We start from the raw sequence: 15,423 nt of genomic DNA on the forward strand, positions 1-15,423 counted from the left end.
AAAGAGTTTCCATAAAAAGCCCCAATGTTCGGGTCCCGCGGAGTCGGCGCCCGTCGGCTCAGGCGCTGTGCGGGGTCTCGTCAAAAAATGCGTCTCGCCGGCTGCACTTTGTACATCTGAAGGGGAGTTGAAAGAAACGTGCATTCATCTCTTCGCCGCTGGACCGTTGCCGCAAAGCCGTTGCGCAGGTTCGCTGGCGCTTTGGCGTCCGAGATGAACGAACAAAAGATGCGTTCGATGGCGCCTGGGATCTCCCGCGCGCGATCGCGAGACGCCACGCGCGTTCAAAGACGACCGCGAAACAGAATCGTGCTTCAGTTCTTTGGGCAGCGCGCGCCTGTGTGTGCCCGAAGCGAATTCTTTGTTCGCCTTGCCTTTGAGCGTGCCTGGCGTAGACCCAGAGAAAACCACTTTCGGCGTCTGGTGTGCCGGAAGAAACAGACTAAAAAACGGCATTCTGTGTCTTGCCAAGCCGCGGCGTCGTCTACGTCTCGTCACTGCTGGGAAGGCTGCCTAGAGAAAGACGCTGGAGGAAACGTAATGTCTCCTCTCGCCTTCCTTCCGGATGGTCCAGCTGCACACATGAGCCTTCGCTGTCTCTGATGTCTTATATTCCCGGAATCTCGAAGAAAAACGCTCAGCTTCTCCCGACGCTGCGGCGCCCGACAACAGGCGATCTAGAAAATGCTTGCCTCGAGGAGTCCCTCCTTCAGTCGAAGGCCCGAAGCACAGACCTGTCACAGAAAACCTGAAAAAACCGTTTACCAAGAAGTAGCCGCAGCCGCTTCGCCCAGGGCGCTGAAAAAAAACAGGGACAGAAACAGGGAAACGTCTGTTACACGTCTGTTGTCTCCGAGAGTGAACGCCCAGGGACAAGACACTAGCTCGGTCTCCTGAACCGCCGCACCGCACCGCTGCCGCGCGGCTTCCCTTCGTTCCGGAACGCATCCCACGTGTGCGTCTCGACACACAGGAAGGCCCAGTCTCTCAAGCCGCCAACCTTTCTACTCCGCGACGCGTCCCAGGCGCATGCATCGCGAGTGGATGCGAGCAGCCCTGAACTGCGTCGGAAGCCGCCCACGCGTTCTCCCGAATCTCCCCAGTGAGACAAAGCAAGGCCGTGCAGCGTGAACGCCACGTCGGCGCTGGCCCAGTCGAACCCGAAGCCAGGACGCCAGCGAACCCGAACGACTCGGGCCGTTTAAAGAAACAGCATCAGAAAGCGAGGCAACGTGCGTGGATGTGCGAGCTCGCCCCCAGACAGTCCAAACTGAGCGAGTTCTTCGCAGAAACATCTTCTCGGACTCTTCATCCCCGAAAGCGCGCCTGGCGCGACGCGTTTGAGAAACAGAACTTCGAGGCTCCCAGATGTGTGTGTGCGTCGAAAAACGCGCCGGCTTGGTGTGGAGAGGCCCCGGCGGGGTCACACGCCCCGTTGTCGCGACTTTTTTCGCGTTTTTTTTCTTCCGGGCATCGGAGCTCTACCTCGCGTCGCGTTCGTCGTAGGTGAAACCTTCAAACATCGAGTCGTCGCTCTCGTCGTCTGCAGGGGCCGGAACGAATATGTTGGCATGCATCGCTTGCCCGTACGCCGCGGAGCTGTACTGGTCCGCAGGTCGCGGCGCCTCCGCCTTCGTCGCTTCCGGAGGCACAGAGTTGGCTGCGCCCGTCGCGAACGGCGCTGGCAACGCCTCCCACAAGGCCGGTCTCGGCCCATCCCGCAGGGCGTCGGACCGATCGCCTCCGAGAGCCGCGCCCGCAGCAGCGAACTCGCGTCCCTCCGACCCCAGAGCGTCTTTCGCACAGCCCCGCGGGGTTCCTCGCGCCTGGCCGACGAGGCCCGGTGCGGGCTGGGCAGTGGGTGACACTGTGCCGGGCAAAGCCGGGGCGGAAGCGACTCCCGCCGCGCACGAAGCTGCGCCGTGGCCAGTCTTTGAAGGCTTCACACCTTCCGCTGGGTACGCAGACGCCGCGTGCTGGACAACGCTGCTGGTAACGACGCCCGCTCTGCCCCAGAACGCGCCGGGCGTTCCCGCGTGCGGCTCGCCCGCAGCCACGCCGATCGGGGATTCGTGCACTTCTGAGTTGATCACCGGCAACTTGACGAATTCGTTGTCGAAGTACTGGACGTCTGTCGGGGACTGCAGCCGCGGTCGGAACGGCGGCCGCATGCGCTTCGCCTGCAGCGCCTCCCAGTCGATGCGGCCGAAAAACGGGTGACGCTGAGCGCACGCACAAAACCGAGCGGCCAGAGCCCCGTGGGGAGCGCCTTTGACGCGCGAGACACGACGCAGAACCAGGAAGGATACACCGAAGAGCGGAGCCGCTGAACGCGCGGGGGCCGCTCTTTGGACCGCCGCGCGCCTGTCGAGGATTCCAGGCATGTACAGGCGCTCCATGTGCATGCAGGCAAGAAAGGGAACCCGCGAGAGTCGCCAAGCATACAGACCGCACCAGATGCGCAGCTCAGGCCCTCTCTGAAGATAAACGACGCCGCACGTCAGCAGCGAGAAACCGTTTCTGTTCTTCGAAAAGAAGACGCGTGCACCCTTCGCGGTGCGGCAACAGCCTGGGACCGTTTCCCCGGCTCAGCTGCCGCGCGTGGGTATCGCGAGACTGCCTCCTCGGGATCGCCGGCAGCGCGACGTAGCCTGTGCCGCGAACTCGGGGCTGAACCTCTCTGCGACGGAACCTCTCTGCGACGCTCTCTTGGTCTCACCTTGATCTCTTCTGCATCGCCGGGGCCGCCGCCCAGCCTTTGGTTCGGGTCGCGCTGGAAAAGGCCGCGCAGCAGGTGGACCGCCGTCCGCGACATGTACGACGGGTACTGGAGCTCGGAGCTGCGAAGCAAAACGGGGAAAGAAAGACCAGCCTTTTGGGAGCGCTCCGCTCTTGCGCACACGGTGCTCCGCCTGGTCTCTCGCGCTGCAGGCAAGTGCCCAGAGACGCCCGCCCACGCGGCGACGCTGGCAGGCCTCACGCACAAGCAGGTTCCTCGAACGCGTCTCGCTGAGCTCGGCGCTGGCGTCCCAGCCTGGCGCCGCGCCCGCATCTCTTTCCTCACCTGCGGATGTTCTCGAAGAGGCGCTCCCGGTCGCCAGTGTAGAACGGGGGCAGTCCCGTGAGCATTTCGTAGATGAGCGCGCCGAGGCTCCACCAGTCGACCGCCTTGCCGTGTCCCTGCTGGTTCAGGATTTCCGGAGCGAGGTACTCGGGCGTTCCGCAGAGCGAGCGGGCGCTGCAGTTGTCTTCGACGCCTTCCTTCGATAAGCCAAAGTCGGTGAGGCGCACGTGGCCGTGCTCGTCGAGCAAGACGTTCTCGGGCTTCAGGTCGCGATACACCACGTTGTACTTGTGCAGGTGCTCGAGCGCCAGGAGCACTTCCGCCGCGTAAAAACACGCCGCGTACTCCTTGAACCGGCCCGCACGGGAGAGGTGGAAGAACAACTCGCCGCCAGGGCAGTATCTGAAAACAAACGCCCACAGAAAACAGCGACTGGGCGAACGCCGCGCCTCCACGCTCGCCGCCTTCCCAACCTCCGCATGCGCCCCCAAGAAATCTTCCAACATATCTGTCTATATATATCTACACAAATATCTAAAAACATATATCTACACATATATCTATATATCTATACAGATATATATCTATATATCTATACAGATATATAGCTATGTATCTATACAGATATATATCTATATATCTATACAGATATATATCTATATATCTATACAGATATATATCTATATATCTATACAGATATATATCTATATATCTATACAGATATATATCTATACACATGTCTATATATATCTATATCTATACATATATATATATATATATATACATATCTATATATAGATATAGATATACATATATATATATCTATATCTATACATATATATATATATATACATATATATATATATATATATATACATATCTATATATAGATATAGATATACATATCTATATATATATATATATAGATATATACAGATATATGTCTATATATCTATACAGATATATATCTATACACATGTCTATATATATCTATATCTATATCTATATATATATATATATATATATATATATATATATATCTATACATATCTATATATAGATATAGATATACATATATATATATCTATATCTATACATATATATATATATATATATATATATATACATATCTATATATAGATATAGATATACATATCTATATATATATATATAGATATATACAGATATATGTCTATATATCTATACAGATATATATCTATACACATGTCTATATATATCTATATCTATATATATATATATATATATATCTATACATATCTATATATAGATATAGATATATACAGATATATGCAAAGGTGCATGCATAGGTGTACGGTTCGGCGGGGCCGGGCAAGTGTGAGGCTCGAGAAGCCGCGGACGGGCGCTGCGCGCGTTTGTGCCTTACTCGAGGACAAAGTAAAGTTTTTTTCGGGTTTGAAACGCGTAGTGCATCTGGACAATGAAAGGGTGGGACACCCACGCGAGGACGTCCCGTTCCGTGCGCGTGTGTTCGACTTGGTTCCGCCGCACGACGGCTTCTTTCCGGAGCATCTTCATCGCGTACACGCCGCCGTCTTGGTGGAACTGGACGAGCATCACTTTCCCGTAAGATCCTTTCCCAATGACGCGCAACAGCTGGAAATCGTCCGGCGACAGCCGCTTGTTCTTCGGCAACGCCATCCGCGTGGCCACCGAGGCCATGTTCTGAAGATACACCAGATCATCGTCTTCTCGCGGCTCCCCGTCCTGCTCGTTTCCGGTCCCGCTCTCCGCGCTGTGACTTTCGTCGTCCTCAAACTTCCGCGCCTGGGGCACGGCCCAGGACACCCCGCCGCGCGCGGGTCGAGCCTCCGAGGCCCCAGTGCCGTGCGCCTTCTCGCCGCGCAACAGCCCCGCCGGACGCGCGCGGCTGTCTCGCTTGTCGCGCCTTGGCGCGTGCGCCTCCGCCACGCTGGAGCTAGCGGAGCCGTGAGAAGCCGGCGCCCGCGCCGCAGGATCTGCTGAAGCGCCGCTGCCGGGAGTGGACGGCGTCCCGAGCGCGGCCTTCTCCCCGTCGAAGCTCACCTGCGAGGCCGCCTGCAGCGCAGTCGGACTGTTCACGGGCTGGCGAGGCTCCAGGTCCGGCCGCAGCCATTCGCGGGTTGCTCCCGCGCCTGCGGATCCACTGCCAGCAGGCGCATCTCGGCTCCACGGTAAACACGGTTCTGCCTGTCTTCCTTGAGGAGACAAAGGCAGTCGACCAGATTCACTGCGATCTCCACTGCGACCTCCACTGCGATCTCCACTGCGATCTCCACTGCAATCTCCACTGCGATCTCCACTGCGATCTCCGCTGCGATCTCCACTGCGATCTCCACTGCGATCTCCACTGCGATCTCCACTGCAATCTCCACTGCAATCTCCACTGCGATCTCCGCTGCGATCTCCACTGGGAGCGCCGAGGCCCTCTTCTCCGGCGGCTTCTCGCTTCTCTCTGGGCGAGCTGGGGCGTCCGCGGCCGTCGCGAAAGGCCTCCCGCGACGGCGACTCGAGGCCCCGCCGGCCGTAGGTCGCCTCGAAGGAGACGAACGCGTCGGTCGATTCGGGCTGCGCATCCGTCGCGCGCGCAAAGTAGAACGCCGCGCGCTCTGAGTCGCCCACGAACCCACGCGACGCAGCGACTTCCCGCGGCGTTGCGACGGTGGCCTCGCGCTCGACATTGCCGCCCCGGAACCCGCGCAGCGCGTGGCCGGAGCTGTGGACAGAGGCTGCATGCGAACTTGCAGGGTGCGGCGCCTCGTGGGGCGCACGCACGGCGTCTGGGTCGCAGCGCTGCTTGCCAGACGGCGGAGGGGAAGACCGCGCAGAGGCCGCGCAGGTGGAGACTGAGGGGACGTGGAGATCTTTGGCGGCGCGAGGAGAGTCCCCTTGCCCGGGGGGAAAGCACCCGCGCGACTGCGGCGCGAAGCACTGTTCGCTGCCTTGGCTGTGAATCATCTGCAGAAGGAGCGCCTGCTCGGTCGCGAAATCTGCCGGGGCAATCCACCACAGAAAGAAACAGAAGGAAACAGAGAAGACATCAAACGCTACACCCAGAGTGTGCCTCGACAGGAAAGCTGTCCAACTATGCTTCCCCGCACACACACACACACACAGCACACGTGTACACAGCGGTCGAGAGGAGAGAGGAGTACGGAGACGCGTTTGAACAGTACGCGCTTTCACAGGTGTTAGGCTCTTTTTTGCCATGAGCGTGGGTCGTCCTTTCTGGAACTGGGTTCAGCGGCGACCCTGCGCAGGATTCACGACTGGGTCTCGAATTTGTCCGAGAGGCGAAGCGCCGAGCTTTTTCCTCCGCCGGCGTCGTTCCCCCGTTTTTCTCTCGTCTCCGCTCTCGCGAGGCTCACCGTGTCTCGCGCGGTCGTCGAGTTCGACGGGCGGCATCGCGAACGGAGAGCCTTCTGGGCCATAGCCAGGAGAGGCGTAGGCGTCGCCGAAGTACTCATGCAGTCGCCTTCCGTAGCCGGACGCCTCGGGGTAGCATCCGCCATGCAGATCGTAGAAAGGCTCCGCGAACTCTTCTGGGTCAGAATACGTGGTGTCTCCTCTGGGCGTCCCCGCGGCCGGCGCCAAGTGTCCCCGCTGGGCGGAGCCCCGGCCGTGAGAAGCGTGCATGCTTCCGAGTCGAGAGAGAGACACACGGAGCGCGAGGCGATTCTGCGAAAAAGAGTCTCGGAGGCGGGGGGGGGGGCGGCTCGGGAGCGAAGCGCTGCGGAATCGCGGAAACTAGGCAAGAGACGCAAGAGAGTCTGACGCGCGAGAGAGTCTGGCGCGTGTGTTTGCCTCCTCGAAACGAAGGACAAAGGCGAGAACGCACGTTCGCGCTGGGGCGCCGCCAGAGGTGACGCACTCGAGGAGAGAACACTCCGAAACAACGGCGCACGCAGAAGCTGCAGAGAGGAAGACCTCGTCCTCTGTCTCGAGGCGAGCGGGAGACGAGGACGCCGCGCCTGTGCAGCCTCGGACAAAGACGCGGCGTGGGAGAGAGACTCTCGAGCACACGAGCGTCTCCAGTTCACAGGACACGCGAGAAGTCGCGTCAAACGTCTCGTCGCTGACGCATGTCAGGGCGGAAGCACACGCAAAACGGCGTTTCCCATCATCCCTCCCTCAATCGCACGGCTCCACGAGGAATCATCTCAGTCGGGCGATCCCGTCGGCTCTCGCACGTCCTCTAAAAACAACCCTTGCTCTCAAAAAAATCGCCCTCATTCCCTCTCTCTCGCTCTCGTCGTCGCACCTGCTTCCTCGCCTTCTTCTCTCCTCCTCTTTCTCTCTCTTGCCTTCCCTGTCGTCCTCCCGCCTGTCCTCTGGCCTCTAGGCGCTTTTTGGCGTTGAAGAGGGGTAGGCTGCGCTTCGCATGAACGAGACAGATTTGCGGACGCGTTTGCGCGCAGAGACACAACTCGCGCTGGAGGGCGTCCGTTCTCATGTTTTCGCGGGCTCGGCCGTTGTGCGGCGAGCGGCAAACGCTGGAAAATTCCTCCGGAAAGGCTCTTTTGCAGAGGAGCCGAGAGACCGCGGCGCGCCGACTGCGGGAGAGGCGAAGCGCCGTGGCAGCGAGACGTCTCTTTTCCACGCTTGAGGCGGGCGTTTCGTTGGGAAGGACATCAGAAAAGCGACGAAAAACTAGGCTGGCCGAAACATCCCCCCGAGAGCAGAGAGACAATCGAAAGTTCGCGCAGCGAAGCGCGGAATTCTTTTCGGTGCATGCGGAGGCTTTTTGCGCGATTTCGCCTGCGAGGCCCACGCGTGCACACGGGGGGCGACGGCGGGGCGGGCGGAGCGCTGGGCTCTCGCTTTTTTCTGGAACGCAGTCTTTTAAAAAGGAAAAGGAAAGGCTCGGCTGCTCTTTCTTCTCCCCTTCAGGCGAACACCCGTCGCCCCAGCGTCTCCTCTCGCCGTCTTGTTCTCCCGCCGGCGCGCCAAGACCCGCCAAGAAACACGTTTGCCGCTCTCGAGTTCCACATCCGGCGAGAGAAAAGAGAAAGATTGAAAGGAAGAGATGTATAGAGGTAGAGACACAAAGAGGAAAAGAGAGAAAGAGCAAGGAAAAGGATTGAGCGAGAGGGAGGATCTTCACGAGACCTAAAGAGATATAGGGAGAGAGGGAGAGCGCGCAGGACGCTGGAAAACGGAAATCGAGGGGAGAGAGCGGCCTTGGCCCAATGACCACAAGAAGCAGTGAGAGGAACACACAGCCAAAGGCGTTTTTTTCGAGTGTTCCGGTGATCGAAAGCTTTCGACTTCGCACTGACCCGGACGTCCGTGTCGCCCAAAAACGTCGCTGTGCTCAATCTGCCTCCTCGCGTGGAGATGTCTTTATCCGCGAAGAAAATCCGACGCGAAGGTCCATTCGTTGCGTTGCTGAGATCCATAGAGGAAAAGATGTGGGACAGACGGAGACAGAAAGCGAGGCGAGAGACAGAGCTCGCGAGAGGGGGGCGTTTCGTCTCGGCAATCTCGTGGAAAACAGAGGAAAAGGAGGCAGAGAAAGGCACAGAAGCGTGTGGATAGCCTCTCCGCTAATGTTTCGGCTCCACCAAGGCCGTCGGTCTCTCACAAGATCCGGAGGCGGAAAGAGGGATGTGTTGGGTCTCTCCTTTACTGTAGACGCAGGACAACCACGAGGAATCAGTTTGCAGTTCCTGCGTGAAAACCAAAGGGTCGGCAAAGAAATCCGCTGTTTGGAGAGGACGGGGCAACGGCGCGCGGGCCGGATTCGCACGTCTCCGCACACACTTTCTCTTCGCTCCTCACATGTAACGAGCGAGGTGAACGTCGAAAGGCGTGGATCCGGTGAACCACGGACTTCAAATAGTCCACTAGCGTAGTTATTAGTAGACCAAAGCATTCCGGACGGACCAGCAGCAGGAAGGAGACTCGTCAGTCGTGCATTCACCATCTCCATGGCATGCAAGAAAAACTAAGTTTCAGAGAGCCGCAAAAAGAGAACGGCAGCGTCAGTGCTACAGTTACACAGAAGAAGAGAACAAGACAGAGACAGGTGCCGACGCAGGTTTGTTGCAGGCGCACTGGGCCACGCTGGCGTATGTGCATGCGAAGCTGTCAGCACACAGAGATGCAAATCTACAGGAGTCAGGCGCTCCTCTGAACCCTGAGCGGATGAGGTAGCGGCGTGTCTTGTGCTGCATCAGAGTCTAGACTCGATCGCGAAGCAAGTGAATCAGCGTCGTTCAAGGCAAAACCCCGTCACGAGTTCGGGGACACATGAGCAGCTGACTAGGAGCCTCAGGCCCGTTTAACGCTCTGCCAGGAACACTGTGCATCCCTGCCTGTACAAGTAGCTTGCTCGAAATTCGAATCTGCGGAAAGCGGCTGGACCTTCACTCTCCGTATCCTCGCGTTTTGCCAGTGCCGCAGCTGGATCGGGAGCACAGAGTCCGAAGCGCCACACGTATACACATATGTGCCTACACGTATACGCATATACATGGATAAATACATATATATATATATGCGTACGTCTGTATATGCATATTGTGTATGCATATGCATAAATTTGTGTACGTATCGGTAGTATGAGGACTGCGACACAGAGTTTGAACGGGTCTTTGAAAAGGTTGGGAAGGTGTTTCGCGAATCAGAGGTAGGGTCGGGAAGACTTGACGAAGTCGAGGAGGAGGACGAGCCATCCGGCGACGAGGAAGAAGAGAAGGACATAGTAGCGGTACGCAGAAGTTCGCTCCATCGCCTTCGTGAGGTGACGCTCTGCCCCGTCCACGTTCTCGACTGCGGCGTCCGCGAGCTCGCGGATGTGGGTACAGGCCTCCGACTGCTCGAGAACTTTGGCGCTGAAGACGTCCATGCAGTGGACGATTTCTGTCAGCTTCGCCTGGACGTCTTGAATCAAATCTGCGTCTGTCGAGAGCGTCTCCACGAGCTGATGTTCTTCGCGTGCGAGGCGCTGGGCATCCACCGGCGCAGCTTCGTCCCACTCCGCCTCCGCCGCGAAGGCGCGCGGCGCTCCCGCACTTCCAGGCTCCCCGGCCCACACCAACTCGACCTCCGACAGGCGTGTCCGGCGGTCTCCCTCTCCACGCTCTCGCGTTTTGTCTCCGACTACAGCGGACGGTCCCGGCTCTGGAGAGCCCCGCGGAGCAGAGAGCGACGCGCGCTGGCCGTCTCGCCTGTGGACAGCGACCGCGGGCGTCGAGACCTTGTGCATCTTGGGGAGGAGGATCCGCTCGGCCGTCTTCGCCGCCTCAGCGGCGGCCAGCGACGCTTGCATGTGCAGGGTGGCGGCTCGCGAGGCACTGTTTCTCTGCGCGCCTCTCCCCGCGGAAGACACGCCTGCCTGCCTCGCCGGATCAGCAGCCTGGAGCGGCGGGGCGTTGCCGAACGCCGAGAAGTATCTGCGACTGTCCATCCGGCCCTGGAGCGCCGCCAGTTCGCGCTGCTTCAACTCGTTCGCCAGGTCTTTCATCTGGGCGTACAGACACCCGAGGACGGCGTGGCGGTGCGCAGCCGCCTCCGAGGACGGCGCCCAGCTCCCTTTCGAGACGCGCGCGACGCCCGAGGACAGAGAGCGCCACAGGCCGGGGTCGGCTCGAACGCGCCGTTCCCGCGCCTCTTCCCACTCCGCGCGGCCTCTCGCGAGGCAGGCGACGTCCTCCCACCTCTCCAGCGTCTTCTCCAGTTCCTGCAGCTGTGCCTGCTGACGATGGACCTTCTTCAACAGCACAGCGGCGTCGGCGCCAGGAGCCGTCACGCCCAGAGACTCCGCGGAACTGAGCGCGCCGTGGAGACCGTGTGAGGCGCGGGGAGCGCGGAGTTGTCGCTCGACCGCGCGCTGTTCCGCTGCGCAGAGCGCCGCCTTCTCGAGAAACACGAAGCTGCATGCAAGCTGCGAGACGCTGGCGGGGTCGCGACTCTCGACCTGAGAGGCGAAAGGAAACGGCGGCGCGGGGAGAGGCGCGTCGCACAACGCGCGGAGCGACGGAGTCGCCTCCTGCACGGCCTTGCAGCGCGAGCGAAACTCTGGGGTTCTGTCGCACATCTTTGCGTCGTCGCGTTCTTCGGCGAAGGACCGCGAGAGTACAGAAAAGACGCGCCGCAAGGATCACACAGATGCGCGCGTGGGTGTCCGCAGTGCCGGGAGAGTCGCGCGACGACGCGCGCACGAGGTGCGATCGGAGGTTTGCCTTTCACGATGCAGACGCGGCCAAAGAGAGGAGAGATGCACGGGAACGTCTCGTCGCATATTCGAGGGGAGGCAGCGACGAACACACGTTCAAGTTGTGAAAAAGAGAAAACGAGAGAGCGCCACGGAGAGCGAGCGCGGCGGAGAGACAGGGCCCGAGAGACATAAGAGACAAGGCTACAGGCAGACAGAGTCATAGAGAGAGAGAGGTCTTACGCCTCGCAGAGGAGTAGAGGATCCCGGAATCTAGTCCAGGGTGTTGTTTTTTGTCGGTCGGTGACTGTGCGTACACACGCATCGGTGTACACACTTGCTCGCGACCGCCGACGTGGCTGTGGAGATTTCCGCGCGTGCGCGTGCGCCTCTCGGTCTCGAGATCTGTAGATGTGCACGAGGCAGGCCTGCGCGCATATCTGGGGGCTCTTTTCATGCGAAAGAGGAGCGAAGCTTCGCGGCGCAAAGCCCCGCGTAAGAGTTGTTGCGAGTTTCCCAGAATTCGCAACTCGCGCTCAGACAAAGGACAGACGACGCGCGTGCATATGCGGCAGGAACCCGGAGTCTCCCCCCTCCCTGGAGATCTCCACCGGTTTCTTCCCGCGACAAAGCTAGACGCAGAGACAGGCTGACCTAGAACAGATGCAGCGTATCCTGGGCGGCGGCGCTCTGCCGAGAGCGCGGCAAAAAAAAACAAGACAGAGGAGAGACTGACTGCGTATCTGAGCGACCGTCCCCATCACACCGAGAGGCCCGAGAGAACAATCTGGAAAGAAAAGAGCGCGTTTTCTGTCAGAATCGCGCGGAAAACGGTCCCGTGAACCGGACGGATTCGCCTAGGGCTGGTTCGAACGCTGAGTTCGGTTTTCGCGTGCATGCACGCCGAAAACATCTGCAGCCCGCTCGGGAGGCAACCAGAGAAGGGTGAAATTCCCTGTCGTCTCCGTTGGTAAAGCAGAGAAGGAAAGAGAAGAGCCGCACATTTACCGAGAAAAAAAGAGGGGCAGAAAAGAGAGCACAGAGCGAGAAGGCAAAGAAGAGCGGTGTGTGTCTCGCGCGCATGCGCTCGCGTTTCTGCACTCTCTCTCAATCCAGCTTTTTGTCTCTCTCTCGTGCCTGGTGTGTGTCTCTGGCATGCGAAACATCGAAGGAAGGTCCAGTCTCACACATATCCTGTCTCTGGTGACGAGACGCACAAGAACCCCGGGACAACTCCGCAAAGAGAAAGTCCTGACAAAGGATTGCGTATGTGTATAGAGAGATGTTTGCATGTTGTGTGCCGACACACACACGTATATATACAAATATTTGTGTGTGTATATATAAATATTTGTATGTATATATATGTATATATATATATATTTGTGTTCATTTATACACGTGTACATGCGTGTAGGCGTGTATGTCGCTAGGCCAGCCGCAGGATTTACAAGAGAACCGATTTCGCGCGCTCTGGGGCTTTTTTTCGTAAATGTAGAATCTTCAGCGAGCACACAAGCGCGCGAATCCTTTTTTCTTCGGGTCTCTTTTTCATCTGTTGCTTTCTTGTGGCTAGACGGTGTAAGCCATCACTCAATCACGGAAGGTTTTCCTTCATTCTTCGCTTTTTCCACAACTTTTCTTTCTCTCCCCGGAAACGTCAGCCTTCTGTGTCCTCGGCTTTTCTGCCGGGGCCGCCGCCCTGTCTCCGCTTCCGTCGTCTCCGTCACTGCTTCTCTCTACTGTAGCCTCCACTCGTTTTCTTGCTCTTCTTCTTCCCTTTCTTCCTCTTCTTCTTCCCTTTCTTCCTCTTCTTCTTCCCTTTCTCCCTCTTCTTCTTCCCTTTCTTCCTCTTCTTCTTCCCTCTCTTCCTCTTCTTCTTCCCTTTCTTCCTCTTCTTCTTCCCTTTCTTCCTCTTCTTCTTCCCTTTCTTCCTCTTCTTCTTCCCTCTCTTCCTCTTCTTCTTCCCTCTCTTCCTCTTCTCCCTGCTCTCTCCCTCGTCGCCTCTCGCTTTCTTCTTCTCGCGTCGAGAATAGCGTCGCACGGAAGAAGAGGCTAGAGAAAAAGCGAGAGAGAACAGGCGCCCGGGAGAGAGACGCGAAGAGAGGGGACAAAACCGCGCGGAGAGAGGGGACGGACAGCGAGCGACGCGAAGATGGAAGAGCAGTCTGCATGTGCCGCCGCGGCGCCGGAACGGAAACAGTGGTCCGCTTCCGCGAACGACCTGGCACTCCTGCGCGCCTCGTGTGTCGGTCCTTGCTACCGCGTGCGAGTTCGCCACATTCACTTCGTCGGAGCCTGGAGATGGGCAGGAATCCCCCCCGACGAAAAGTGTGGCATCTGCAGCAACGCCTTCGAAGTGCACTGCAACGCATGCGACAAACCTGGAGAGGCGTGTCCCCCCGCTTTCGGCGCCTGCGGACACGTCTTTCATCTCCACTGTATCGGTAAGCGACAAAACATACTCACCCCGCCACCGGCGCCAAATCTACACACGGGAACACTGCACATATATAAATATATATAAATAAAGAAATATATATAGATAGATATATAGATATAGATGTAGATAGATATAGATAGATATATAGATAGATATATAGATATATAGATATATAGATATAGATGTAGATAGATATAGATAGATAGATATATACAGATATAGATAGAGATATATAGATATATAGATATAGATATTGATATAGATATAGATGTATACAAACTTGGACAACCACGTGCATGTAAAAACGCACAGAGAGGCAGACGCGTCGACAAGCGAGTGTGCCGGGTGCGTTTGTCGATGTGGACGCGAGCGATCTCAAGGTGCTGCAGCGAGTCTCGACTTTTTTCGAATTCTCGTTCGGTTCTTGTCGCTCTGCGTCGCTCCTCGCCGCGTGCGCGCACTGCTGTCTCGATCTCTGGTCGTGTGTAGCGAGCTTCTCCACCGGGCGCTGTCGTGAATAATCGGAGCCTGTTCGCGTCCTCCCGTCGTCTCTCTGAAGTCATCTGGATGCGTCGAAATTCTAAAGGCAACGCTCCTCGCCTTCCGACTGTTTTGCCGAGAACCCCGCGCGGCGCGCGGCCTTGAGTTGCGGTCTGTGTCAACTCTTCCCGCGCCTGCCGCCGCGGGAGCTCTGGACGCTCCTCTACGTTCCCTCCTCGCAACGTTGGGTGTTTGTGTGTCTCTGTCTCTCTAAAGCAATCAAGGATGGCGTGTTGCATGCACATTTGTTAGGATAACACTCCTTTAGTAAGGTGAGACGCTCAGAAAACTTGATTTCGCTCGAAGTGCGACCGGGTTTGTGCCAAAGGGCGTGTGCGAGTCGCACGCGTAGGCAGGTTCGCCCTTCCTGCGCCTGCCGGCTCTCTCTCTCAGCCTGATCGGCCATGCAAGCGCATGCACAGTTCGTTTTTCAGCTCCTGTCTCGTCCGCGCCGCAGGCACCTGGCTGAGCCGAGAAGACGCCCTTCGCGAGAACCAAGCGAGTTGTCCCCTCTGCAGGCGACCTTGGCGCTTCAAAACCGCGAACGAAACTTTCCTCGGAAGCGACACCGACACGCAACAAAGCGGTGGCCACCAGGGTTCGCCCTCTCCTTAGGACGCGATGTGCTGCTGGAGAGAGAGCGCGAGATCTACGCACATCTATATGCTCATGTATACAGATGCGTACACATAAAGTGTATACTCGGTAGACATTTTTTATACAAATATGTCAGCGTCTCGGTTAGATATACGTATTCAGATTTGGTAGCTTTTTGTGTTGGGTTATGTGTGGACAAGAACGCATGCGCAGGTAAAAACGTGTGCACACGTGTCTGTTCCGCTCGTGTTTGGTCGCGTGGCCTTCCCAAGGGAGACGCGTGTGGGCGTTTGGTTTTCCTCGTCGAGGCGAGAACTTTCGCGCGCAAGGCGCGAGGTCGGACGAAAAACTGTCGATTCCCAGTGGCATCGTTTTCCTTCTTTGGCGGCCCAGAACGTGGGCTCTCTGCGAAGTGGGCGTATATCTGGCGTTCGCTGCCAGTCGGCAGTGCGACAGGCGGATAGCAAAGGGGCGAGATGTGAGAAGGTGCGGACTTTGGTTCGCTTTCTCACCAGCCTTCTTGACGAGACCGCTGGAAGCAGTCACTGGAAGCAGTCACTTGCGAACCACCCGTTGTGAGGGTGTTACTTTGACTCGCATGCC

The 15,423-nt window shown here is 57.4% G+C and overlaps 3 protein-coding genes across 3 annotated transcripts; 1 reads left to right on the plus strand and 2 right to left on the minus strand.

Annotated features, from left to right (window-relative positions):
- Positions 1–761: 761 nt before the first annotated feature.
- On the minus strand, positions 762–6,718 carry NCLIV_038640 (ribosomal protein S6 kinase alpha-6, related; the record flags this gene model as incomplete). The annotated part of the gene is made up of 6 exons (XM_003880773.1): positions 762–798; positions 1,486–2,477; positions 2,720–2,840; positions 3,065–3,466; positions 4,470–6,072; positions 6,451–6,718. The coding sequence occupies 6 exons, from the start codon at positions 6,716–6,718 to the stop codon at positions 762–764; spliced, it is 3,423 nt and encodes a 1,140-aa protein (XP_003880822.1).
- Positions 6,719–9,707: 2,989 nt separating this feature from the next.
- Positions 9,708–11,123, minus strand: NCLIV_038650 (conserved hypothetical protein; the record flags this gene model as incomplete). Its single annotated transcript, XM_003880774.1, has 1 exon — positions 9,708–11,123. One exon carries the CDS (start codon positions 11,121–11,123, stop codon positions 9,708–9,710), a length of 1,416 nt encoding a protein of 471 aa, XP_003880823.1.
- Positions 11,124–13,395: 2,272 nt separating this feature from the next.
- Positions 13,396–14,838, plus strand: NCLIV_038660 (conserved hypothetical protein; the record flags this gene model as incomplete). Its single annotated transcript, XM_003880775.1, has 2 exons — positions 13,396–13,681; positions 14,681–14,838. The coding sequence occupies 2 exons, from the start codon at positions 13,396–13,398 to the stop codon at positions 14,836–14,838; spliced, it is 444 nt and encodes a 147-aa protein (XP_003880824.1).
- Between the last annotated feature and the right edge of the window lie 585 nt (positions 14,839–15,423).

Source organism: Neospora caninum, chromosome IX (genome assembly GCF_000208865.1).
Source record: "Neospora caninum Liverpool complete genome, chromosome IX".
NCBI lineage: Eukaryota > Apicomplexa > Conoidasida > Eucoccidiorida > Sarcocystidae > Neospora > Neospora caninum.